Source organism: Nomascus leucogenys, chromosome 14, assembly GCF_006542625.1.
Source record: "Nomascus leucogenys isolate Asia chromosome 14, Asia_NLE_v1, whole genome shotgun sequence".
Classification (NCBI taxonomy): Eukaryota; Metazoa; Chordata; class Mammalia; order Primates; family Hylobatidae; genus Nomascus; species Nomascus leucogenys.
In genome coordinates, this window is record NC_044394.1 from 50,811,163 (window position 1) to 50,836,508 (window position 25,346).

At 47.6% G+C, this 25,346-nt stretch overlaps 1 protein-coding gene and 1 pseudogene across 1 annotated transcript; one reads left to right on the top strand and one right to left on the bottom strand.

Annotated features, from left to right (window-relative positions):
* Nucleotides 1–15,033: 15,033 nt before the first annotated feature.
* LOC100605186 (somatostatin receptor type 2) lies at nucleotides 15,034–21,090 on the bottom strand. The gene is made up of 2 exons (XM_003279613.4): nucleotides 20,777–21,090; nucleotides 15,034–16,850 (listed from the first exon to the last, which is right to left on the bottom strand). The coding sequence occupies exon 2, from the start codon at nucleotides 16,756–16,758 to the stop codon at nucleotides 15,649–15,651; it is 1,110 nt and encodes a 369-aa protein (XP_003279661.1). The 5' UTR covers nucleotides 16,759–16,850; nucleotides 20,777–21,090; the 3' UTR covers nucleotides 15,034–15,648.
* Nucleotides 21,091–23,013: 1,923 nt separating this feature from the next.
* Nucleotides 23,014–23,337, top strand: LOC115838391 (annotated as a pseudogene).
* Nucleotides 23,338–25,346: the final 2,009 nt, after the last annotated feature.

Consider the following 25,346-nt stretch of genomic DNA (forward strand, 5'->3'; position numbering starts at 1 on the left):
CTTCCCCTCCCCTCCCCTCCCCTCCCTTCCCCTCCCCTCCCCTCCCTTCCCCTCCCCTCCCTTCCCTTCCCTTCTTTCTACAGAATCTTGCTCTGTTACCCAGACTGGAGTGCAGTGGCACAATCACAGCTCCCTGCAGCCTTGACCTTCCAGGCTCAAGCAATCCTCCCACCTAAGCCTCCTGCGTAGCTGGGACAACAGGTGTGTGCCACCATAACTGGCTAATTTTTAATTTTTTTTTTTTGAGAGGGGGTCTCACTTTGTCACCCAGGCTGGAGTGTAGTGGCACAATCTCGGCTCACTGCAACCTCCACCTCCAGGCTCAAGCAATCCTCCCACCTCAGCCTCCCAAGTAGGTGGGGCCACAAGCATGTGCCACTGTGCCTGGCTAATTTTTGTGTTTTTGGTAGAGAAGGGGTTTCCCCATATTGTCCAGGCTGGTCTTGAACTCCCAAGCTCAGGCGATCTGCCCTCCTCAGCCTCCCAAAGTGCTGAGATTATAGGCGTGAGCCATGGCATCTGGCCTAATTTTTGAATTTTTTGTAGAGACGGGGTTTCACTATGTTGCCCAGGCTGGTATTGAACTTCTGGCCTCAAATGATCCTTCTGCCTCGGCCTCCCAAACTGCTGGGATTATCGGTGTGAGCCACCATACCCAGCCTCTACTTTTGACCCCTTTTAGTTGATGCTTCTTGCCACAAAGCCCACTTTTAAAAGTGGAAACCAGGTTTTGTGTATCCTCTGCTTAAAACCTCCACCGGCTGCCCATCCCTCTTGGCCAGATGCAAATTCCCATCAAAGACCTTCAAGTCCCTGCGTGGCCTGACCCTACTTGACCCCACTCTCCTCCTCCCTCACTCTACTCTGGCCTCCCCGGTCTTCTTCCTGCTTCATAAACAAGCTTTGGCTCCCTCCTTCCTAAAGCCATTGCTTTTGCTGTTTCTTCTGCAGATCTTCATATGGCAGTCACCTCCTCCAAGAAGCCTGCCTGAACCACCTGTCTAAAATAATAAAAGCTAGTATTTATCAACAGTTGAATACACGTCAGCCACTGTTATCACTCTTGTAAAACTTGAATATGAACTATCTTATGCTGTGCTTTTTTTTTTCTCTTGAGACAGGGTCTTGCTCTGTTGCCAGGCTGGAGTGCAGTGGTGCGATCACAGCTCACCGTAGCCTTGACCACTTGGGCTCAAGTGATTCTCCCACCTTAGCCTCCTGAGTAGCTGGGACCACAAGTGTGTGCCATCACACCTGGCTATTTTTTTGGAGAGACAAGGTCTTGCTGTGTTGCCTAAGCTGTTCTCAAACTCTTGGGCTCAAGCAGTCTTCCCACCTCGGCTTCCTAAAGTGCTGGGATTACAAGGATGAGCCACCGTGGCTGCTTCAGATCCTGTTGTAATCTCCACTTCACTGAGGAGGAAATTGGGTCCAAGGGAGGTTATGTAATTTGCCCCAAATCATTGAGGAAGTAGCAGAGTTGGGATATAAACCAGCTGCGTGGCTCTCAAACCCAGGCCTTTGATTCCCACTCTTTACTGCTTATGCATTTTCTTTTTCTTTTTTGTTTTGAGAGGGCGTTTCACTCTTGTCGCCTAGGCTAGAGTGCCGTGGTGCCACCTAGGCTAGAGTACAGTGGCGCTGTATCGGCTCACTGCAACCTCCACCTCCTGGTATCAAGTGATTCTCCCACCTCAGCCTCCCAAGTAGCTGGGATTACAGGTGTGTGCCACCACACCCAGCTAATTTTTGTATTTTGAGTAGAGACGGGTTTCACCATGTTGGCCAGGCTGGTCTCGAACTCCTGACCTCAGGTGATTTGCCCACCTCGGCCCCCAAAAGCGTTGGGATTACGGGCGTGAGCCACTCACTGCGCCTGGCCTGCTTATGCATTTTCATCATAGCATTTGTCACGGTATTGAAATTACATGTTCATCTATTTATGTGTGTTTGTTGAGTGTCTCTCTCACAACAAGGAGCAGAGAGCTGGTCTTTATTTATTTATTTATTTATTTATTTATTTAGAGACGGGGTCTTGCTATGTTTCCCAGGTTGGTCTTGAACTCCTGGGCTCAAAGGATCCTCCCAACAGCCTCACAAGTAGGTGGGACTACAGGCGTGCACCACTGTACCTGTCTTCTGCTCTATCTTTTGTCTTTCTTAGTAAATTCTCAGCTTCTAAAACAATCTCTGTCACACAGTAGACACTCAATAATCATTGAGTGCCTGAATAAAAATTTAGCTTTGTAATAAGGTAACTTCCTGATATGCCAAAAAAAAAAAATCCGTAAATATTCCAGCTATGCGTTACCCTACGATTCTTTTTTTTTTTTTTTTTTTTTTTTTTTTGAGACGGAGTCTTGCCCTGTCACCCGGGCTGGAGTGCAGTGGTGCAATCTCGGCTCACTGCAAGCTCCGCCTCCCGGGTTCACGCCATTCTCCTGCCTCAGCCTCTCTGAGTAGCTGGGACTACAGGCGCCCGCCACCACGCCCGGCTAATTTTTTTGTATTTTTAGTAGAGACGGGGTTTCACCGTGGTCTCGATCTCCTGACCTCGTGATCCGCCCGCCTCGGCCTCCCAAAGTGCTGGGATTACAAGCGTGAGCCACCGCGCCCGGCCACGTTACCCTACGATTCTTAAATGAGCGAAAGAAAATGACCAGATTGATTTAGTCTAGTTTCAGAAATGCTGAATTCATTCATATTTCTATTCATGTCTAACATCAGCCCTTCCCTCCCCGTCAAACAATGTGAAGTCTGGACTTTTGAATGTTCCTTATGGAGTTAGAGTTAGAGAAGGCTTCTGTCCCTTTTAAGCCTTTTTATTCCCTTATTCTGATGCCCAGTCTCCAGGCACCTCATCCGTCTCTTGGTGGCTCTTTTGCTCCTGCCCCCACCTCTGTATATAGCTCCTTCATTCCATTCATTTCAGCTAAACCCTTGCGAGTGTGCCATCTGTCTCCAGCTGGACCCTGGAGCAGTGCAGATGGTGATAAACCCAGGATTCACTGCACGCTCCTCTCTCTATGGTGAGCACCAGGCCCCAGGCCAACCGTGGTCCCACACTGGAGGGAGGAGGAAAAGAGCTCAGTGATTTGTAACATACCACGAACTGCTAAGTTTCCAGAATGCTTTGGCAAGAAGAAGCTCTGTTTAGGGAGGTGGAAGTTTATTCCTGGTCCCGTGTGGTAGAGACCATTGAATTAGGGTTAACAGAGGAGTAAAGTCCTCTAGCCAGAAAGGAACACTCTTTGTGCAGCGTGTGCCACCTTATCAGGTAGCCAGCTAATTGCATTTACTTTTCTGCACTCTGATTTGCTTTCGTCTTGCGTCACATAGCTGGTTTTGTTAGTGCTGGCCAAGCTTTCTACCGATGGCAGGATTAGAAGCCGTGGTTTAATATTAGCAATTTTGGAAAATGATCAGCTGTTTAACAACCAAAACATTTCTGGTCTTCTTTTGCTCTGATTAAAGGTGAAGGGACACTAATATGTACTGGGTATCTCTCTATGTCTGATAATGTGACAAATTGTCTTCAATATTTCTTTTCATCTGATCGTTACAGAATTCCTTGAGGTACTTGGTGTTATCCCTGTTTTGCAAATGAGGAAGCATGGTCTCTGGAAGGTCAGGCACTTGCTCAAGCTCACACTTTCTGTAGGTGGTCATGCAATGTGGAGAAGTGGGTAAGAGTGCAGGTTCTGGCTGGGCGTGGTGGCTCACGCTTGTAATCCCAGCACTTCGGGAGGCCGAGGTGGGCGGATCACGAGGTCAGGAGATCGAGACCATCCTGGCTAACACGGTGAAACCCCATCTCTACTAAAAAATACAAAAAAATTAGCTGGGTGTGGTGGCGGGCGCCTGTAGTCCCAGCTACTTGGGAGGCTGAGGCAGGAGAATGGCGTGAACCCAGGAGGCAGAGGTTGCGGTGAGCCAAGATCGCGCCACTGCACTCCAGCCTGGGCACAGAGCAAGACTCCGTCTCAAAAAAAAAAAAAAAAGAGTGCAGGTTCTGGGCAAGTGATGCAAGTATGCTATGCCTCAGTTTGCTCATCTGTATAATGGGAATAAAAGTAGCACCTACTTCAGAGAGCTCTTATGGGAATTGAATGAGATGATGCATATTAAGAGCTTAGAATATGGCTTGGTACGTAGTGAACAATCAGCTAATTTTTTTCTGATGTTCACGTCTAATTTACTCTAACTAAAGCAACTGGAAATTTGTTATGTTTTGGATTTGAGTGAAAGATGAGAAGATGGTAACAAGTTGGTTTTGGGGGCCTAATTTCTAAACTCTTGGAATTTGTCTATAGTCAGCTTTGCTGTCACTGAGACCTGGTGCATCTTTATGGCACTTTTAGGGCACTCCTTTGTCATCTGCTTGACGATGACTTAAACAGACATTCTGTTTAAACTAGGCTACAAAATCTGGAAGAAATCAGATGGGGCCATTAAAAATTAGTCTCTGTGGCTGGGTGTGGTGGCTCACACCTGTAATCCTGGCACTTTGAGAAGCCGAGGCGGGTGGATTTCCTGAGGTCAAGAGTTCGAGACCAGCCTGGCCAACATGGCAAAACCCGTCTCTACTGAAAATACAAAAAATTAGCCGGGCATGGTAGCAGGTGCCTGTAATCCCAGCTACTTGGGAGGCTGAGGCAGGAGAATCACTGGAACCCAGGAGACGGAGGTTGCAGTGAACCGAGATTGTGCCACTGCACTCCAGCCTGGGCAACAGAGCAAAACACCGTCTTTAAAAAAAAAATCAGTCTGTGGACAAAGTGGGATTCACTAGTAGTTGCCAATTTTCAAGGTTTTTCTTTTGTTTTTTTTCTTTTGCTCTCAGACAGATGATAGCCAAGACCTTGGTAACATCTAGAAAAGACTTTGTAGGCTTTTTGTTGGGCTTAGAGTTTTAAAACAAATTGTGAAATTTTAAAGCCTATTTCTAGTTCAGGGCTTTAGGGAATTTGGAAAGTGTAGGTTATGTCACTTAGGACTCTGGCCCTCCTTCCTGAGCATGTAGGATATTTTTCAGAGACAGGGGACAGAGGTGAGTTCATGTAGCTGGCCTAATGAACAAACTTCGATCTGAGTCTCTTTGATTGAGAATACGATTTTGTGTGAAGATAGCTATAAAATGGTACACTTGTAAAGTTTTTAAAAAGTAAGTCACTAAAAAGAAACATTTGCTGCTTGTTTTCTAGGATTAGGATTATACAATCACTTTTAACAGCAAATAGGAAGGTAAATTCATCTGACAGAAATACAGCCAGTCACAAAGTCCCATTAGAAGGCAAATGCAGTTTTAACTGTTTTATCGAAATACTGGACATGCAGAGATGACATATTAGTAAGAATAATCACATTCAAAAATACCATAATAATAATAATAATAAGCACGGTGGCTCATGCCTGTAATCCCAGCACTTTGGGAGGCTGAGGTGGGCGGATCACTTGACGTTAGACATTCGAGACCAGCCTGGCCAACACAGTGAAAACCCATCTCTACTAAAAATATAAAAATTAGCTGGGCATGGTGGCGCGTGCCTGTAATCCCAGCTACTGGGGAGGCAGGAGAATTGCTTGAACCTGGGAGGTAGAGGTTGCAGTGAGCCGAGATCACACCATTGCACTCCAGTCTGGGTGACAGAGCAAGACTCTGTCTCAAAAAAATAATAATAATAATAATAATAAAAATTCTAGCTGTGGACCATGTGCACACTTATTCTTGACATGTTAAAACCATCAATCACATCACATAATTGAAACTGTTTTTGCAGTCAGGGCTGCTGAAGTCTTTTCCTAGATGTCCCAAGCTTCCTTGTCTCCATTTAGTCTTCAAAGACTGGGGTGATCTCAAAGGCTTCTCTGCACCACCCAAAAGGACAGAGCGGGGTGAGGTGTGTGTGGGAGCCCTGTGGAAAGAGTGTTCAGTTTCCTTTGATCATGATTGATCTACTGTTTATAAAAATCCGCTGTTGTTTATGGGTGAGTGACAGCCAGAGAGTGATGGATAGATTAGCTATGAAATCCGGAGTAGGAAGGCTTCAGGAACAATGCGCTGTTCAGATTATACTTGCTTTTAACGAGTTCTAAATGTCAGCTCCCTGTACTCCACGCCCTGCTCTTTACTGATGAGATGGCTCTCAGGTTGTTGGACCCTTGAGTGGAGACTTTCCTGGGTCTTTCCCCTTGAATTGTCTGCTGCTACTTTTATTGGCAATCAGAGCTCGCATATGAGACCTCTGTGAGCTGGCTGAGCTGGCTGAGCTGGCTAAGCTGGCTGGTTGACCCCTCCAAGTTAATGGGAACCCTGTCTTAGCTGGCTGTTCTAACTAGGAGCCCTTTTCCCCTGCTCAGCTACATATTAAATTGTTTCTGTCAAAGGGCAGGCAAGACCAAAAGGAGGGAGAGATGGAGACAAAGAATGAGACCCGGCTCTGCTCCATCCACCCTGGGATGAAATGCCTTTGTTGACTCCTTTGAAATTGCTTCCCAACCGCATTTTATGAAAACAAAGTGTCCCTTTCGAGTTGTTTAAAGGAAATATTGTGGAAATCTCAAATGCCTCTTTAAAAAGGGATTTTAAGGCCGAGGTGGGTGGATCACTTGAGTTCAGGCATTCAAGACCAGCCTGACCAACGTGGTGAAACCCTGTCTCTACTAAAATACAAAAATTAGCTGGGTGTGGTGGCACACTCCTGTAATCCCAGCTACTGGGGAAGCTGAGACACGAGAATTGCTTGAACCCGGGAGGCGGAGGTTGCAGTGAGCCGAGATTGGCCATTGCACTCCAGCCTGGGCAACAGAGTGAGACTCCATCTCAAATTAATAAATAAAAATAAAAAGGCGTTTTAAATTTGTATCTTATTTTTATTTTTGTATTTTATTTTTAGAGACAGAGTCTCTATCACCCAGGTTGGAGTGCAATGGCGTAATCATGGATCGCCGCAGCCTCAACCTCCCAGGTTCAAGTTATCCTCCTGCCTCAGCCTACCAAGCAGCTGAGACTACAGGTGTTCACCACTACAACCTGACTGATTAAAAAATTTTTTTTTTTAGAGATGAGGGTTCTCTGTGTTGCCCAGGCTGGTCTCGAACTGCTAGGCTCAAGCAATCTTCCTGCCTTGGCTTTCCAAAGTGCTGAAGTTAAAATTTTAAATATAAACTATAAGGGGACATTGTTTTGAAAGACAGATCAAGGGCATAGTTAAAGGAAACAAACTCTAATTGCTAAATTTTAAATATGTGAGACTCATTGCTCAAAGGCAGCTGGTCTCCTGTCTTGACTTTGGTGAGAGCAAAGTGGGCCTCCACTGACCCTGACACTCGTTAAGGTGAAGCTGATCTCTGAAAACAGACGTCACTGCTGAGGCAGCCTGCCACATCAGTGCCTCACCTTGGTTCTTCTCCAGCAATTAACATTTACTTTATTCGTCCTTGAGGCAGGAAGGAAGCCCTCAAAATCCCAAACCCTCTAAATACCCATTTCCACGTCTGCCCAACATCCCAGAACCATATTGCTGGTATCCAGCCAGATTTTGTGTCGGCTCAGCTGGACTAGAAATGTTCCATTTAAAACCAAGAAGCAATAGGTTTCCTGGGCTGCAAAGACAGACCTTCGAGGAGGCCACATGGTATGGCTGAAGTTGCATGTTCTGCTACCTTTGAGCTTGCAAACCCTTGGAGATAGGTGGTCACGTGAAGGTGCAGAGAAGAAAAGCGGAACAGCTGTGGTCTGTCATCTCCCGAGCCCATCCACATGGGAGTTTGGAAGAGATGTTTAGGACAGGATTTTCATCTGCCAAAAAGTGCTTAAGCTGAAGGCAAACAAAGTAAGTCTTCCTTCCACCCAAGCCTTTGCTCTGTGAGTGTCTAGCACGCTGGGCTGGCAGAACAGCTGAGACTAGGCTAGCTTTAATTAATCTTGAGAATGAACCCTGGAGATCAGACTTCTGTTCCTCAAAGGAAGATATAACAATACTCTCTTCTCCATCACACACTGGCTGATACTTAAGCAAACAAGATGAGCCAAGGTAGGTATCCCAAGCCACAGAAATGAACAAGCAGGACCAGGGACAAGGGGAGGGTTTCCTTTCTGTTTAAGAGACTCTTTTGCAGAGGTGTGCTCACGGGCCAGGAAGACAGCAGCCATTCATTTTCTCACTGGCAGAGTATCACAGCTTCCCCGTAGGGTTCAGCCTTGGATTTGTATTAAGAAGCATGGGCGGGGGGACCGGGGGAAGAAATGTCTGTTAAGATGCTGTCATTGATGAGACTCAACTTCAGAATTATTTTCAGTGATTTTTCTGTGAAGAAATTGTATCATTTTTCTTATGCAAAAATGTTGCCGTTAGCAGTACAAGTGCTTTATGCTGATGGACTGGTGGGGGTGATTTGTAGGAAACCATCACACTCTTTTGCCAACCCTTTTTGTTGTTGTTGAATTGAGGCAGGGACAGCTGGGCATGCTAGGCATGCAGTCTGTGATCTAGCATGGAATTCTCTGGGTAAAAAATTAGTTTATGCATAATCTCCTCCTCCCTATTATGGCAGCAGTCTAGAAAAAATGACTAACTGGCCAGGCGGGGTGGCTCACGCTTGTAATCCCAGCACTTCGAGAGGCCGAGGTAGGTGGATCACTTGGGGTCAGGAGTTTGAGACCAGCCTGGCCATCATGGTGAAACCCCGTCTCTACTAAAAATACAGAAAAAATTAGCCAGGCATGATGGCATGTGCCTGTAATCCCAGTTACTTGGGAGGCTTAGGCAGGTGAATCGCTTGGACCCGGGAGGTGGAGGTTGCAGTGAGCCAAGATCGCGCCACTGCACTCCAGCCTAGGCAAAAAAAGTGAAATTCTGTCTCAAAAAAAAAAAAAAAAGACTAAATATCCCTAGATTTGAGATGAGTTAGTCAAATTATACTTATCACCCTCTGTTGAAATCTTCTGGAGAATCTCTACATCGAGGTCTTGCCAAGGCAATATAGGACGTATACTGTGTGTACACGTCACACACATGCCTCCCATGTACACATGTGCATCACGTGTGCCTAACATGTATGTGCATGAATATCACACACGTGAGCATGTCTTTCACATGTGTGGTACTTAAGCAAACAAGATGAGCAGAAGTAGACTGAGCCATGGAAATTGGCTGGAGCAGGGCAATGGACAAGGGGAGGGCATCATACATGTGAAGCATCACACACATGTTCTGTCGTGCCACCTATATGCATGTACATTACGTGTGTTTTTATGTGTGCACGTGCTTGGGAGCAAAAACTAGAGTGAAGGTACAAGTTGGGAACTTGGGAGCCTTGGAACACCATCCATGTCTCCTGAGAAGTGGGATGCTGGTTAATGTTGAGAAAGCCACCAAGCCTTGGTTATTGTATTAGTCCGTTCACGCTGCTAATAAAGACATACCCGAGATTGGGTAATTTACAAAGGAAAGAGGTTTAATTAACTCAAAGTTCAACATGGCTGGGGAGGCCTCAGGAAACTTACAATCATGGCAGAAGGGGAAGCAAACACGTCCTTCTTTGCATGGCAGCAAGGAGAAGTGCAGAGCGAAGGAGGGGGAAAGCCCCTTATAAATCCATCAGATCTCGTGAGAACTCACTCGCTATCACGAAAGCATGGCAGTAACCGCCCCCATGATTCAATTACCTCCCACTGGGTCCCTCCCATAACACCTGGGGATTATGGGAGCTGCAGTTCAAGATGAGATTTGGGTGGGGACACAGACAAACTATATCAGTTATGTTACACGAGAACCATTTAGGTTTCTTGTTAAAAAATCATACCCATGAAAAAGATATCAGCGTACTCAGCAATGTATATATCCTCTTACGTGGGGACAGGAACCCTCCCAGGAACTGATAGCCCCGCCCACTGGGAGGGCAGAAGCAGCCTGGCTGCTCCCTGGCTGCACTTGCTGAGTTGACAGGTAGTCCCAGAGAGCTGGTCGTGGGTCTTCCTCTCTTGAGACTAGCAGATTTCCTTTGGGGTCCTTGGCAATGTATTCTTTGTAAGGATCTGGGATGACTGTGTCTCCCTCTGTGTCCAGGGCTAAAACAGTCTTATTTGGTGGCCCCCAGCAGCCCTTAGGACTGGGTTCATCCTGGTCTTCCCTTTCTGTCTTCAGTGACTCCCACTGCAAAGGGGCCTTGTCTATGGCTTAAGCAACTGGAGGCCCTGTCACTGAATAATTGGAGTGGACAAGGTTGTGGGGTGTCATTTCAGATTTCGTCGAAGGTGGCTTTGCATCATATTCCTTAACAGGCTTTTCTAAAAGGATAGGACAATTTTATCTCTAACCAGGACCTCTCTTTCCTGCTTCCAGGCCTAGCAGGATCAGGAAATGAACTTAGTATCCCCACGAGACACCAATATCTAAGCAAAGAGGTGTTCTTTCCCTGCGCCTCCCCCTAGCCCAGCCTGTCCAGGAAAGAGAGAGATGATGAAAAATTGGCTGAGTGCGGTGGCTCATGCCTGTAATCCCAACACTTTGGGACACTGAGGCAGGCAGATCACCTGAGGTCAAGAGTTCAAGACCTGCCTGGCCAACATGGCAAAAACCCATCTCCACTAAAAATACAAAAATTAGCTGGGTGTGGTGGCACATGCCTATAATCCCTGCTACTTGGGAGGCTGAGGCAGGAGAATCACTTCAACCCAGGAGGCAGAGGTTGCAGTGAGCCAAGATCGCCACTGCACTCCAGCCTGGGTGAAAAAGCGAAACTCCATCTCAAAAAAAAAAAAAAAAAAAAAAAAAAAAAAAAAAAAAATTAGAGACTGCCCATGGCAATGTTCCCAGAAATTCACATATTAAAAGCAAAACAAGCACTTAGGTAAAGGTTTACTTTGACAGAATGTTTGATGGGAAATTTAGTGTTTTTGAATTTGGCAAAAACGTGGATGAGACAAGTGATTGATTGTCGTTACTGTAAGTTCCACTGCTTGGCTTGCCAGCTATTGGGATTCTTAGAATGATACGCATTTTGGAAACACTAATCAGATCTTCCCAACCATCTATGGAGACTTTTGATAATTCTCTTGCCGCCTTTCTTTCTTTCTTTTTTGACTGCTTAAAGAATTTTTATTAAAGCAAGAATTTTACAATCCAAATTACGTTTCCCTGCTCAGTTATCAATTCTGTTACTTAAAACAGAACTGATATTTTGAGCTGTTCTACAGTAAAGAATTACAAAATTAAAGAAAGGAATGCTTTAAATTTTTGTACTTTGCTGAAAATTCTTTTCCCCAGGGTCTATAAAACATTAATTTGTTTTTATATTTTACTATTTTTATGGGTTTTTGTTGTTGTTGTTTTTAAATCAACAGGTAACCTAAGACGAGTATTATGTTTGCTAGATCTTCAGCCACTGTTCTTTAGCAAGGCCAGAGGTCATGTGTGCCTTACACTGTAACTTTACTGTCTTCATTGAATAGTCACATTCAGAGCTGATCAGGAATATGAATCTTTTTTTCTTATTTTTTTTTTTTAAAGAGACAGGGTCTCACCATATTGTCCAGGCTAGTCTCAAAATCCTGGGCTCAAGCGATTCCCCAGCCTCGGCCTCCCAAAGTGCTGAGATCACAGGTATGAGCCACCATCCCCAGCCCGGAACATGTATTTTAACAGTCCTTTGCTTCCTACCTGTCTCTGTGATCAGCCTGTGCACTTTTCCAGCATGGTGCTCCTCATCTAGGGCGGCTGGGGCTGTGAGTTTCGGCAAGAAACACTTGTATTCCGTCATGGAGAGAAGGTTAAATTTGTGTAAGCAAATAGACTCCAGTTCACTGCCAGGTCTAGAAGCCCCATCCACCAGCCCACATGTTCCTCTCTGCATGCCATTTTATTCTCCAATGTCCCTCTGCCATGCTATGGTATGAACCCCACTTAAGTTTCTTTTTCTTCTTCTTCTTTCTTTCTTTCTTTATTTTTTTTGAGACGGAATCTGGCTCTGTCACCCAGGCTGAAGTGCAGTGGCGTGATCTTGGCTCACTGCAACCTCCGCCTCCCGGGTTCAAGCGATTCTCCTGCCTCAGCCTCCCAAGTAGCTGGGATTATAGGCGCACACTACCAGACCCGGCTAATTTTTGTATTCTTAGTAGAGACAGGGTTTCTCCATGTTGGCCAGGCTGGTCTTGAACTCCTGACCTCAGGTAATCCGCCTGCCTCAGCCCCCCAAAGTGCTGGGATTACAGGCATGAGCCACCGTGCCCAGCCCTGCTAAAGCTTCATCTACACGTCCAATATTACCCAACTCTGTTACTGAAACACAAGCTAACATCATTCAACATAGGCCACAATATCATATTATTTTTCCCAATATCTTTTTCACTGAGTCCGGTTAGGTTTAATCAGCACTTAACTACCCATGCTAATGACAGGTAAGTAGCAGCTTGCATAACCCAAGTGATCAGATACTCTGAAATCAATCGGGTGCATTACTTTTTATTCCCTCCCAGCACCCAGCAGATCTGTCTTCATCATTAAATATGGAATGGAGACTAAAATTTTTGAATTAAAATGATGTTAAGCTTTAAATTAGCATGTCGATTCTCTCTCTTAGATAAAAGAAAACCAGAGAGCAAGTTATCTTTGAAACAGATACTTCAAAAAGTGGAGAATAGCTTTCCCTATGGCAGAAACCTGTGTATTTGGATGGAATTATAGCATCAGACTTAAAGGCCTGTCTTTTAGCCTTAGAATGGTCATCCTGCTCATGAAGACCCACAGATGCCTGGGTCTGCATTTCATTTTCAGGTTACAGGTGGCTGCTTTGGACTCTGGCCTCCCGGCAGGCAGTTTCTCTGGTTGCAGGGTCATGAGTACTGTAGAATTAGTCTTTTTTGTTTTGTTTTGTTTTGTTTTGAGATGAAGTTTCGCTCTTGTTGCCGAGGCTGGAGTGCAATGGTACGATCTCAGCTCACTGCAATCTCTGCCTCCTGGGTTCAAGCCATTCTCCTGTCTCAGTCTCCTGAGTAGCTGGGATTACAGGCACTCACCACCACACCTGGCTGATTTTTTGTATTTTTAGTAGAGACGAGGTTTCACCATGTTGACCCGGCTGGTCTTGAACTCTTGACCTCAGGCAATGCACCCACCTCGGCCTCCCAAAGTGCTGGGATTACAGTCATAAGCCACCACTCCCAGCCTGTAGAATTAGTCTTCTGTGCCTTGAAATTATTTCTACCAATTCTTGGTCCCTTGGAATCATTTCCCTAAAACTCAGCATTTATTCAAGGACCCTGGAACATCTCATATTATAATAATTGTGAAGTTAGGTCTAAAGCATCTTCTTCCAAATCTTTGCTTGTTTTTATTTAAAAAAAAAAAAAAGTCACACTTCGCTAAACATGGCTGCTAGGAAGCCCTGAGCTGAACTTACATTTGACCTTACTTTTACTAATGGTGTGGGATTTTACTGCATGCAATTTCTGCAGCAACTTTTTCTATAGTCTTGTTTTATAGCTGTACCTCTTTTTATTTTTGTATGGATTTATCTATCCAAAATCTTATTGAACATATTTTTCTGAGCCACAGGAAGTACTTTTGGGAATGAGTTGGTGTGAATTTATACAGAACAAAAGCAGCACATTAAGCAGGACACCCACAGGTGGAGCGCTTAGTCACTCCCACTGGCCAACAGCGCTTGCTTAGGGAGCCAGAAGAGGAAAGCTAATTGAAAAATATGGTAAAATCTATGTGTGAGATGCTGAGTGATGCTCTCAGACAAAACCCAAAGATGATGACATCCTTGCAGACACCCAGGTGTGCATTTCTTCATACTCTAGAAAATGATCAGTTAACGAAATGGATATTGTCTCTTTTCTTATCGCTTATAAATGTCAGTTTGGGGAACAAAAAAAATGCCACTTTATGGTGTGAAGTGCCTGTCTACAATAGTCCTTGCAGAGCGGTTCAGAGTCCATGGCATTAAAGATATGACAGTTACTGTGTATACAGTCAGCGGGGAAGGTGGCACAGCAGTATCTACGAGTGATGGGGCCCCACCAACACTCACACCGCACCCCCCCCGCCGCACGCTGCATATTCATTGGCAGGTGAGGGTGCTTTTGTTTTATGAACAATGTCCTCTGGTCTTTAGTAGGCATTGTGGTTCTCTTTTTTTTTTTTTTTTTTTTGAGACTGAGTTTTGCTCTTATTGCCCAGGCTGGAGTGCAGTGGCATAATGTCAGCTTACTGCAACCTCCACCTCCCGAGTTCAAGTGATTCTCCTGCCTCAGCCTCCCGAGCAGCTGGGATTACAGGCACGTGCCACCATGCCCAGCTAATTTATATATTTTTAGTAGAGACAGGGTTTCACCATGTTGGCCAGGCTGGTCTCGAACTCCTGATCTCGGGTGATCCACCCACCTCGGCCTCCCAAAGTGCTGGGATTACAGGCGTGAGCCATCGTGCCTGGCCACGCATTGTGGTTTTCTTAATGCCCAGCTTTGTATGAAGTCCTCTAAAATCCCCTTTGAGGAGTCGTTGAATTACATTTCCATTTTCTTTCATTAGGAAACTATATCTGGCCTGAAAAATAAAAACAATTTTATGGTTTCTCATAAAGATGTAATTTTGCTTCACTCTTATTCACTTATTTTCACGATGGAGAGAATGAAATTGTTTCCCCACGGGAATCATAGTCCATTTTTTGCCATTCATGTTAGTTATTCTCCCCCCTCATAGCTCCCTAAGAAAAACTAAAGCAATTTGAAAAGAAAAAAATGCAATCTTATAATAAAGTTGGCTTTGTCTTGATAAATACAATGATGGATGACCACAACCACTTAGGTCCTTTTGGGCAAATGAATAATTCTCTGACTATATCTGAGAAGTGGAAACACGTGAATTTATATTCTGGTTCTTCAAATATCTTCTCCCTTTCGCCTCTTACATTGACCTCACTTGCCGGAAATTAATGAAGCAAATCCCCAAGGGCAGAGGCTAGAAGGTTTGTGAGGCTTGAAGCTTATACGACGGTCCTCTTTAAGAAAAACAATACAAAAATATCTTACTTTCACAATTTTTTACAAAAACATGACCACATGAACATACTGCCCAAGTCCCTCCTGGGCCTTGGAAAGGCCCGTGCAAGAGAGATCCCTGAAGCTTGAATTTTACTGGCTTCACGGTAAGTCCATTTCTGCGGGCACTGTATTGTGGCAAATGTCCATCTACACTATGCACACTCGAATTTGCTTCTTGTGTATGTGAACACGGGAACGTAGGTAATGCCTATACAGAGAATAAATAGGAATATACAAGTATAAATATAAAAACACAAGATTACATATTGAGTTTTAAATACACAAACACACAGATACTTATTTTTTTCTATTTTTGTTGTTTCTAAAGATCATATCCAGGCATGATCCCTCTTCTCCAGACTTTGAGTTGTCTACCTGCATTTCAATGTTCGCTTGAAGGGGGAGGTAATCAATTTAGCACATTATCATTCAATCAGACAAGCTGACTCAAACACTGTTCTCTGAATTGGACTCATGCTGAGCAATCCTCTATTCTAGAAGCCAGGTGTGAGGGGTGGGAGGAAGGAAGCCGGTGCGGGTAGGGAGCCCATTGCCAGTAGACAGAGCATGGCTTGGTTTTTTCCCACCCCCCAAGCAGTTCAGATACTGGTTTGGAGGTCTCCATTGAGGAGGGTCCTCTGGGTCTCCGTGGTCTCATTCAGCCGGGATTTGTCCTGCTTACTGTCACTCCGCTCCCCGTCATCTGTGCCGCTCACCTTGACCAAGCAGAGGACATTCTGGAAGCTCTTCTTGAAGTTGTCAGACAAGAAGGCATATAGGATAGGGTTGGCACAGCTGTTAGCATAGGTGAGGACCACCACAAAGTCAAACATGCCTTTAAGGGCTGGGGTGGGGCTGATGGCCATGGAGACGGAAGAAACGTTGAATATGTAGAAGGGAAGCCAGCAGAAGATGAAGACAGCCACCACGATGGACACCATTCGGGTGACCTTCTTCTCAGACTTCTTCCTCTTGGAGGAGCCCACTCGGATTCCAGAGGACTTCACCTTGATGATAATGAACAGGTAGCAAAGACAGATGATGGTGAGGGGTACCAGGAACCCCAGAATGAAAGTGTAGATGATGAACCCTGTGTACCAAGCTCCAGATTCACCTGGCCAGTTGATGGTGCAGCTGCTTCTCCCCCACTGGTTGCTTCGGAGCCCAGCGTATATCATGATGGGCAAGATGACCAGCAGAGAGACTCCCCACACAGCCATGGTGATCATCTTGGCCGTCCGGGGTCTCCTCCACTTGGCTGACTTGATGGGGTGGACCACAGCCAGGTATCGGTCGATGCTCATGACTGTCAAGCAGAAGATGCTGGTGAACTGATTGATGCCATCCACAGTCATGACCACCCGGCAAATGGCCTTGCCAAAGGGCCAGTGGACCAGAGCCACCTGCATAGCCAAGAAAGGCAGACCCAGCATGAAGAGCTCATCTGCAATGGCCAGGTTGAGGATATAAATGTTGGTGATCGTCTTCATCTTGGCATAGCGGAGGATGACGTAAATGACAAGTGTGTTGCCACACAACCCAATGATGCAGACCACAAAATAGATGAATGTGAGGACTGCATTGCTCGTCAGGTCATAGTATGGCTCTGTCTGGTTTGAGGTGTTGGTTGACACCACAGAGCCATTGAGGTCAAATGGAATGGATAGCCATGTGTGGCTTCCATTGAGTGGCTCATCCGCAATGTCCATGGCTGCTTTTCAGTCTTAGGCTAGTTCCAGCCAGCCCAGAGATCTTATTCTCACCGTAATGGACCCTGGAGGCCAAGGATCCAGTGTGACATCTGGAAGGAAGAAAGGAAGATTGGCCCGTCGGTCACAAGCTGTTTAAACTCTCACCAAATTTACACATTTCTGGTGTAGCCTCTCAGACACACTCTTAAATTGAAAAATGCATTATCTTTCTGCATCAACATTAAGCTCTAGAGTTCCTCATGAGTGTGCAGACTTTTTGAGTTAGTAGGGAAGGGTTTGGTTTCAGCCATCATCTGCTGACGCACATGTGGGGGAGGGCTGTGGCTTCAAAAAGCACATACTTTGACCCCTAAGAAGTTGACTGATCTAAACTGCAGAAAGGCAGAGCTTGGAGAAGTTCAGCGCCTGACCTCAGAAGGGTCTGACACTGACATTCCTGAACTCTTCCCTACCAAGAAATCTATGCTGACTTGCTGACCGCCTTGGAGTCTTTCCGTTCTGAAAATGCCATAGTGGAAAAAACCCAGACTCTAGAGGTAGAACAAACCGGGTTCCACTGCTGAGCCCGTGTGACCACATGCCTGGTCCTTAATGGTTCTGACTCTTATTTGTTCACATGGGGGTGTCATGAAGATTAAATGATGGAATGTACGTGAAAACGCCTAGCCTTGCGTTGGGCTCATAATGGGAACCTCGTAAGTGCTGTTTCCCCCCATGTTTTCCTCTACCATCTCATTATCTCTGATTTATTGAAATCTACCTACGTGGTGAACCAATTTATAGTCTTCAGTATTAAAAATAAAAGTCTGGTTTGCTTTCATTTTTGAAATGTAGGCTTCAGTTTATTTTTTGTTTTTCTTCTATTTTTGTTTTCCAATACCTAATGCTTGACTTCCTCAAGAGCTCTTTCCCAAAGTCCCTAAGGGGATGCTGCTCCCAAGTGCTGTAACACCCCAGAGAATTTGCCTGCCATTTTCTAATTAAGGACAAAAACGGGAAGCAGGTGTGGGACACAAGCTCTTTCACAGAAGTAAGCAGAAGGCTTCCATTCACACTCACGATTCCCTTGATCTCCCCAACTGTCCTAGGTGGTAGGGATAATTACCCCCATTTTAGAGATGTGGAAACTGAGTCTTAGAGAGTTTAAAGAGCTCACTCCATTCTCTTGTACATAATTGGTGGAGCTGGGATGTGAACACAGGCCACCTGGCCCCAAGTCTTTTGCACGTCTCAAGGCATCCCCTCTGCTCCTCAGTGGCCTAGAGACCAAATGGCTGATAACTGGGCTTTGGTTTGAAGCAACTGACTCCTGTGTTACTTCCTTGCTGAGAAAATAATTGGAGCACTATTGGCTTGGCTTAAGATCTAAAACAATAGTTAATCCCATAATTAAATGATTGATATACAGCCATTCAAAAAATATCACGGGGTGGGCGGGGGAGAGGAGGCTTCTTTGTGCTGACAGCAGGGATGTAGAAATGAACAAACTTGGCTAGTGCCCTCTAGAAGGTGATAATTTAAAAGGGGAGATAGGAAAGGAAGCCAGCCCATATAGGGTAGGCATTGATGAGAGATAAACAAAGGACTTAAGAATGCCTTCCTTTCCTGGGGGACTCAGAGGAGGCTTCCAAAGAAATGTTTGAGCTGGGTCTTGGGTATATGAAGAGTGAAGCAGGAGGACAGCAAAGAGGCCAATCTAGGAAGAGGCGAGATGTTCAAAGGGTGGTGTGTTCAGCAGAGTGGGACTAATTCACTTGGCTGACACATTTCCCCTGAGCTAGGTACTTTTCCTGGTGCCTGGGTATAGATAGAAGATTACTTTTTAATCCTTGGAAAGACTGCAGATGAGTTAAAGGAGACTTGGCCAGCAACAAGTACTTGAGGATCCTTGCTCACCTTTGCCTCTGATTGATTCTGAACTGCCAGGTGCATTGCTCGTTCCTTCTGTGTTCATTTCCCTACCACACAACTGTCTGTGAAGTGAGATCTGGGCTTTGTGGCTGACTATTTTGTGAAGTATTTGAGGCGCCTGGAATTTCATGTCTGCATTGGGTAAAAAAGCATAGACCGGCAGCAATTAAAACAGAAGCTGTACAGAAACTGTGGTTAGTATCCCTGGATTGACTTGGGTGGTTTCATTATCATTTCTAACCATCAGTTAGTTGGTTTAATTCTACAGAGCCAGAATCCTATTCAAGCTGCCTGCAATTAGAGTGTACCTTATCATGGGGATTTACAGGGGCCCATCTAAACATGAATGGTCACACTCCAGTGTCTGAGTAACACGGAATTCCCCTGGGCCGGCAGGGCCCCTCTCTAAGAGTTTTTGGGCTAGGAACCACGATGGTGCAGGGAGTAAGAGGGAGGGTTGAGTGTTGCTTTCCAGCCCTAACTCGGTCATTTTAACTGGAGTTTCACTCAACAGGACAGAATTGCTTAATGGTAGCAACAGACAGGGTTCAGAGTCTTGGTGAAGGTGGTGGAGGTGGGAGGCTGGGGAGCCAGTTGAGAGTGGGAAGACTCCTCTAAGCAAGAAATGAGCTTAAATCATGGGGAGTCTTATTTAACAAAGAAGTCAGCCGCTTAAGGTCTTCCAGAGACTTCTGCTTCATTTTTGTTTCAGAGAAAGAATATTCCAATGCCAGGCAGCCAATTCTAGTTGAATTGTGGTTAAATTAAATGCACAAGGAAGTTTCGTTTTCTGCATTCTTTGTTTTTCCAGCCCAAGAATTGTTAGATGCTGGAAACGGCTAGTGGTTGGTTTCCTCTGAACCATGTCCAGGCTCTGTAGAGAGGAGGGTGAAAATGGTCTCACGCACCTGCCCCCACTCCTCCCTTTTACATAGGGGCTGTGGTTACCAGCCCAAGAAATGAGTGTTGGGATGGCGACCAGACATCAGGGGAGGTCCTAAACCCTATTCAGCTTCAGTTTCTCCTCTCCCCATTATCTTTCCCGCATTCACTTCCCACCCCTGCCCCCTCCCCGCGCCTCCCTCGGGGCCTGCAGAACCCGGCTTGGTCTCTGCGCGGCTAGAGCGAGAGCCCCCACTGGCAGGGTGACAAAAGCCCCTGAGGGCCACCGCGGCGCGTGAGCGCCTGGGAAAAGCCGGGGCGGTGCTGGCCTACGGGGTTGAGAAATGGAGGGGCGAGTGTCAGGACCGCGGAGCCGGTGCTCCCGGCTGGCACAGAAAGTCCTCCTCCTGGCCATCCAACTCGATCCTCAGAGCAAGGGTTACCCAAAGAACTCTGTGCCATTTCCAGGAAGACGAGGCAAGAGCGGAGATTGTGGCGCCAGCACGCCCAGTATAGAAACGCAGAGCAGGGGTGCTAGGGGTGGGGGGGCGCTGAGGACAGAGACATCGGGGCGCAGAAAACAGTCGCTTGGGGGACTTGGCCAGCGGCTTTTGGGCACGGGCTATGCAGTGGTTTGTTCTCTCCAAACCTAGACAAACTGTCCTTTCTGTCCCGAGGTGGGGGACGGAGACGGATCCTAGATCGTTCAGCGTCTGTCTCCCCGGCCGGGCGATGAAGAACAGGAGAGAAGCTCCTCTTTCTCCGCTCTGCGCCCGCCGCCTGCCTCTGGCAGGCTCCGATCTCCGGGTGCGCTCCCGCAGGAGCCCCAGCTGGCACCTCACGGCCTCGCTCCCCTCGCGCCAGGTCTCTTTTGCAGGGGGCTGGGAGAGAAGTTGTCACCCGTCGTAGCTACCACCTGAAATCTCGGGCTAAAGGGCACACGCCACGCACACGGGCATGAGGCTGCGAGGACACGTCCGTTCCAGCACACTCTACCCACAGCCCCCTTACTCAGGCAGGGGTACCCGTTGTGGTTCATTCCTACTACAATCACCCCAAAAGGCACATGAGCGGAGAATCACGCACCGGGACCTAAGCTCAGGCACTCGGATGGGCACACCACCATCAGCGCAGATGCACACAGGTGCCCAAGTGCGCTTCTCGCTCCCTCCATCTCTCTTACACACACACACACACACACACACACACACATACCCCTCACCTTTGCTTTTCCGCTGCAATCCGCTAGCTCCGGTCTCTGACACCCAGCGGCTGTCCCCGAGCCAGCTGGGCGCCGGGGCGCACAGCAGCTTGGCTAGCGCCTGGCGCCGGACGTTTGGGGTTCCTGGCTCCTCGACCCTCTTGTGCCGGCTCCCTCTAGCCCCTCGCCCGTAGAGAGCTCCCCTCGCCCGCAGAACCCCGGCGCCAAGCCTCAGACTGGGGCTCTGGGCGCTGGTGGTCTTGCGCGCCCGCGCGCGCATGGGTGGCTGCGCCGCTTGGACTGGCCCAGCCAGCCCGGGCCCCTCGGCACATTTCCCCACGCCCCCCCTCCCGCTACGTCACAGCGGCTTCGCTCCGCCCCCCCCAACCCCTCCTCCCGGGTCCTGTAGAAGGACAAGGGTGAGACCGGCTGAAAAGCCTGCGGGTGGCCGCAGGCAGAGCTTACAGACAGCCGGGGAGCGGGGAGAGAGGGGACCCGCCTGCGGGGGCGTAAAAGGTTAAGGGTTTTCGGTCTCCTCAAGACTTATGGCAAGGACAAGCGCTATTTTCCCTCTGATTTCACAGAATCGATTCCCTTCCACCCAGTATATTCTAGGCAGCTGGAGTGGCGGCCGGGGTGACCCAGACTTACACGGGGACCTCTGTGATTTCCTTAGCCAGACAAGTTAGCAAAGCTGTGTTTACCGTGGGCCAGCCCCGGGCGCAGGGCGCAGGGCGCAGGGCCAGGCGAAGGGTAGGGAGAAAAAGGGCTCAGGGGACAGCGCTTCTCCATGCAGTTCCCAATGAGCGCAGGGCGTGTAAACCCGCACCTGGAGTCCAAGATTCAGTCCTAGGAGCCATCAGAGGGCCAGTGGAGGTCGACTAGTCCCAGCTGTCCCTGCGTCCCACAGCTTGGAGGTGCAGCGGCCATACAGGTGGTCCTCTTGCTGTAGCCACGTCAGGCAGCACCTGCTGGTCTGACCCAGCACAGTCTCTCCTACATGCTGTGAGGGAGCAAAGGGGAACAGGCAAGAAGTGGGAGTCGCATGGAGTTGGAGCTGTTTACTTTTGACTGTGATGATTCAGCCTCTTTTCCAATAATTTAATAAGTCATAATCAATCCTGCAGCCTCCCCTTCCTCACCCTCCTCCAAGTATATACACACACACACACACACACACACCATCCTCAGCACAGTTTTAGAGGATGTGAAAACAGAAAGCAAACCCCGTTACCTTTCTCTGTGAGCTGAGCGGCCTTGATTTGTCCGTCCTATTATTTGATTTCCAATTCACCAGGGAAGAGTAAGTCCAGAAGCTGTGTGGCAGGTGGGGTGAGCCCTAGAGATAAATGAGTGACATGGGAAAGGAACCACCAGGTACAGCAGCAGCCAGCTCTCTCTTCTATCTGGGCCAAACTGTATCTTGGGGTACCCACTGTGAGATGGGGATAAGGAGTTTCCATCTCTCTCTGAGACGTTGGTCATGATAGGGCTTAAATCTTGGCATCCTGGAGCTCAGGGCGAGATGGAAATTGAGCTGCAATTGCCTTAAGTTCCAGGAGTCAATCTGGGAGCCAGCATCTCTTTTAGACATGTGCATGCAAGTAGAAGGGCTGGGGTGGGTAGCTCACTAGAAGAGGGCTGTGTCTGCTCACCGTTAGTGGGAAGAGGGAGAGGCAGAGAGGTAATAATATCAGGAGGGCATCGTGGAATTGCACTCAGGGGAACTCGGCATTCTCTGGCCACACAGTTGCTACAATGCCTGTTGTCACCTCCAGTTTAAAACCAGTAACCTGACTGGTTTCCAGGAAAAGAAGGAAGAGCCAGGAAGTGCCCACTCTGCTCTCAAATTCCTTTCCTTTGTACTATGTTATCTCTTAAAAGTTCTGAAACTGTTAATACCAGATTTATGCGCCGGGCGCGGTGGCTCACGCTTGTAATCCCAGCACTTTGGGAGGCCGAGGCGGGCGGATCACGAGGTCAGGAGATCGAGACCACGGTGAAACCCCGTCTCTACTAAAAATACAAAAAAATTAGCCGGGCGTGGTGGCGGGCGCCTGTAGTCCCAGCTACTCGGAGAGGCTGAGGCAGGAGAATGGCGTGAACCCGGGAGGCGGAGCTTGCAGTGAGCCGAGATTGCGCCACTGCACTCCAGCCTGGGCGACAGAGCGAGACTCTGTCTCAAAAAAAAAAAAAAAAAAAAAAAACAGATTTATGTTTCATTAAAAAAAAATAACTGGAGCCAGCGGAGTCAGATGATGCTGCTGTTCCACCCTGGCTGCAGGGACGGGCTGATCGTGGAGGAGGGACAGCGCTGCCACCGCTTCGCCTGCAACACGTGCCTCTGTGTGCACTTCACCCACAAGGTAACAAATTGGAAGTACTCAAAGCTGAAAGAAGTGGATGATGGGCTTGGGGGAGCAGCTGCCTGGGAGGATGTTGACTCTACTGCAGAGCCATGTCCTAAATGAGAACCTCCTTGTGCTTACTACATGTAGCTTCAGACCCGCTCTGCAGATGAGCCAAAGACCACCTTCTACCAGTGCTGCAGGGCTCAGTGTGGACACCACTGGAGGGATTAGGGCAAGGACGGCCCAGCTGCCTGAGCGTCTGCTTACCTCCGGGTAGATGCTCAGCTGGGAATATGAATTGTGTGTCCTGAGGGTCTTTGCTGGTGTGGTGGAAAGCTAACCCTTTTAAGGTGAAGAGTCAGGGTGTCAGGAAATGTGGCCTATCTGCCAGTCAGAGCGGATGAAGTCATTGATGTCCAGGGAGTTTTTCTGTGTGGGGAGGGGCCCATAACTAAGTATGCTCTGTTTGAAGTCCTGTTCGTTCGTTCGTTCGTTCTTTCTTTCGTTCTTTCTTTCTTTCTTTCCTTTCCTTTCCTTTCCTTTCCTTTCCTTTCCTTTCCTTTCCTTTCCTTTCTTCTCTCTCTCTTTCTTTCTCTCCTTCCTTCCTACCTTGTTTCTTTTTGGAGACGGAGTCTCACTCTGTCGCCCAGGCTGGAGTGCAGTGGCGCGATCTTGGCTCACTGCAAGCTCCACCTCCCAGGTTCACACCATTCTCCTGCCTCAGTCTCCTGAGTAGCTGGGGCTACAGGCGCCTGCCACCACGCCTGGCTAATTTTTTGTAGTTTTAGTAGAGATGGGGTTTCACTGTGTTACCCAGTATGATCTCGATCTCCTGACCTCATGATTCACCCACCTCGGCCTCCCAAAGTGCTGCGATTACAGGCATGAGCCACCATGCCTGACCTCTTTTTTTTTTTTTTTCTGAGATGGAGTTTTGCTCTTTTTGCCCAGGCTGGAGTGCAGTGGTGCCATCTTGACCCACTGCAACCTCCACCTCCCAGGTTCAAGCGATTCTTGTACCTCAGCGTCCCGAGTAGCTGGGATTACAGGTGTGTGCCACCATGCCCTGCTAAGTTTTGTATTTTTAGTAGAGACGGGGTTTCACTATGTTGCCCAGGCTAGTCTCAAACTCCTGACCTCAAGTGATGCACCCGCCTCGGGCTCCCAAAGTGCTGGGATTACAGGCGTGAGCCACCATGCCTGGCCTAATTTTTATTTTTTTGAGACGGAGTCTCACTCTGTTGTCCAAGCTGGAGTGCAGTGGCGTGATGTCAGCTCACAGCAACCTCTGCCTCCCAGGCTCAAGTGATTCTGCTGCCTCAGCCTCCCGAGTAGCTGGGACTCCAGGCGGGTGCCACCATGCCTGGCTAATTTTTGTAATTTTAGTAGAGGCAGGGTTTCACCCTGTAGGCCAGGCTACTAACTTCTAACTTCAGGTAATCGCCCACCTCAGCCTCCTGAATAGGCTGAATAATCCCAAAGTGCTGGGATTACAGGTGTGAGCCACCACATGTAGCCCTGTATGCTCTTTAATGTGGATGACCAAATAAAGCAACATTCCCCTCCATGCACTTTCCTTGTCAAGCTTTCCCCTCCTTATCAGATAGGGCAGACCCAGCCTGGAGAAAGTACTGATGCACCCACATTAGGCACACCTGTCTTACTGCAGCTGGCTGAGTGGGCTCTGAACAACACTGACCTTGACAGCAGAAATGTGTCATCTAGGATGATTGTTGATTTTGTCCAGAAAATGTATGCCTCCTCTCTTCTCCCCTCCCCACCTTCGAAGGCCTCCAAAGAGCTGTTTGGGCTGCCACCGGCACTCAGGGGCCAACCTCAAGTTCCTATTCCACCTTTGGCTCCGCCAGGCTATTTTGACTCTGTCTCCATCTGTTGAATGAAGTCTGAGCTGTAATCCACGTGGGGCTACCTCTTCTTCCTCTGCAGCTTGGCTAGTAACTAAGTAACAAAACCTTGAGCCAGAAAAATAGAGGGGTTGGGGAGGAGATAACCTTCCAACTGGCTTGTTTGATATCTTTAAAGCAATTAAATAGCACCCTTCCCTCTGTCGGCAGTTATCAGAGAGACAATAGGTGGCAGGAAATAAAGAAAAGCAGGAGGACAAAGGGCCAGGCCAGTATCCAGCCCCTTCCATGGGGAGGGGCTGCTCGGTTCACTCTTGCCAAGAGAAGTTCATAGTCTAGGAGCTCCAGAGGGAAGACACAACTCCCAAATAGGTC

Coding starts and splice junctions, on each gene's coding strand:
- LOC100605186 (XM_003279613.4), bottom strand. CDS start 16,758: ATGGACATTGCGGATGAGCCACTCAATGGAAGCCACACATGGCTATCC.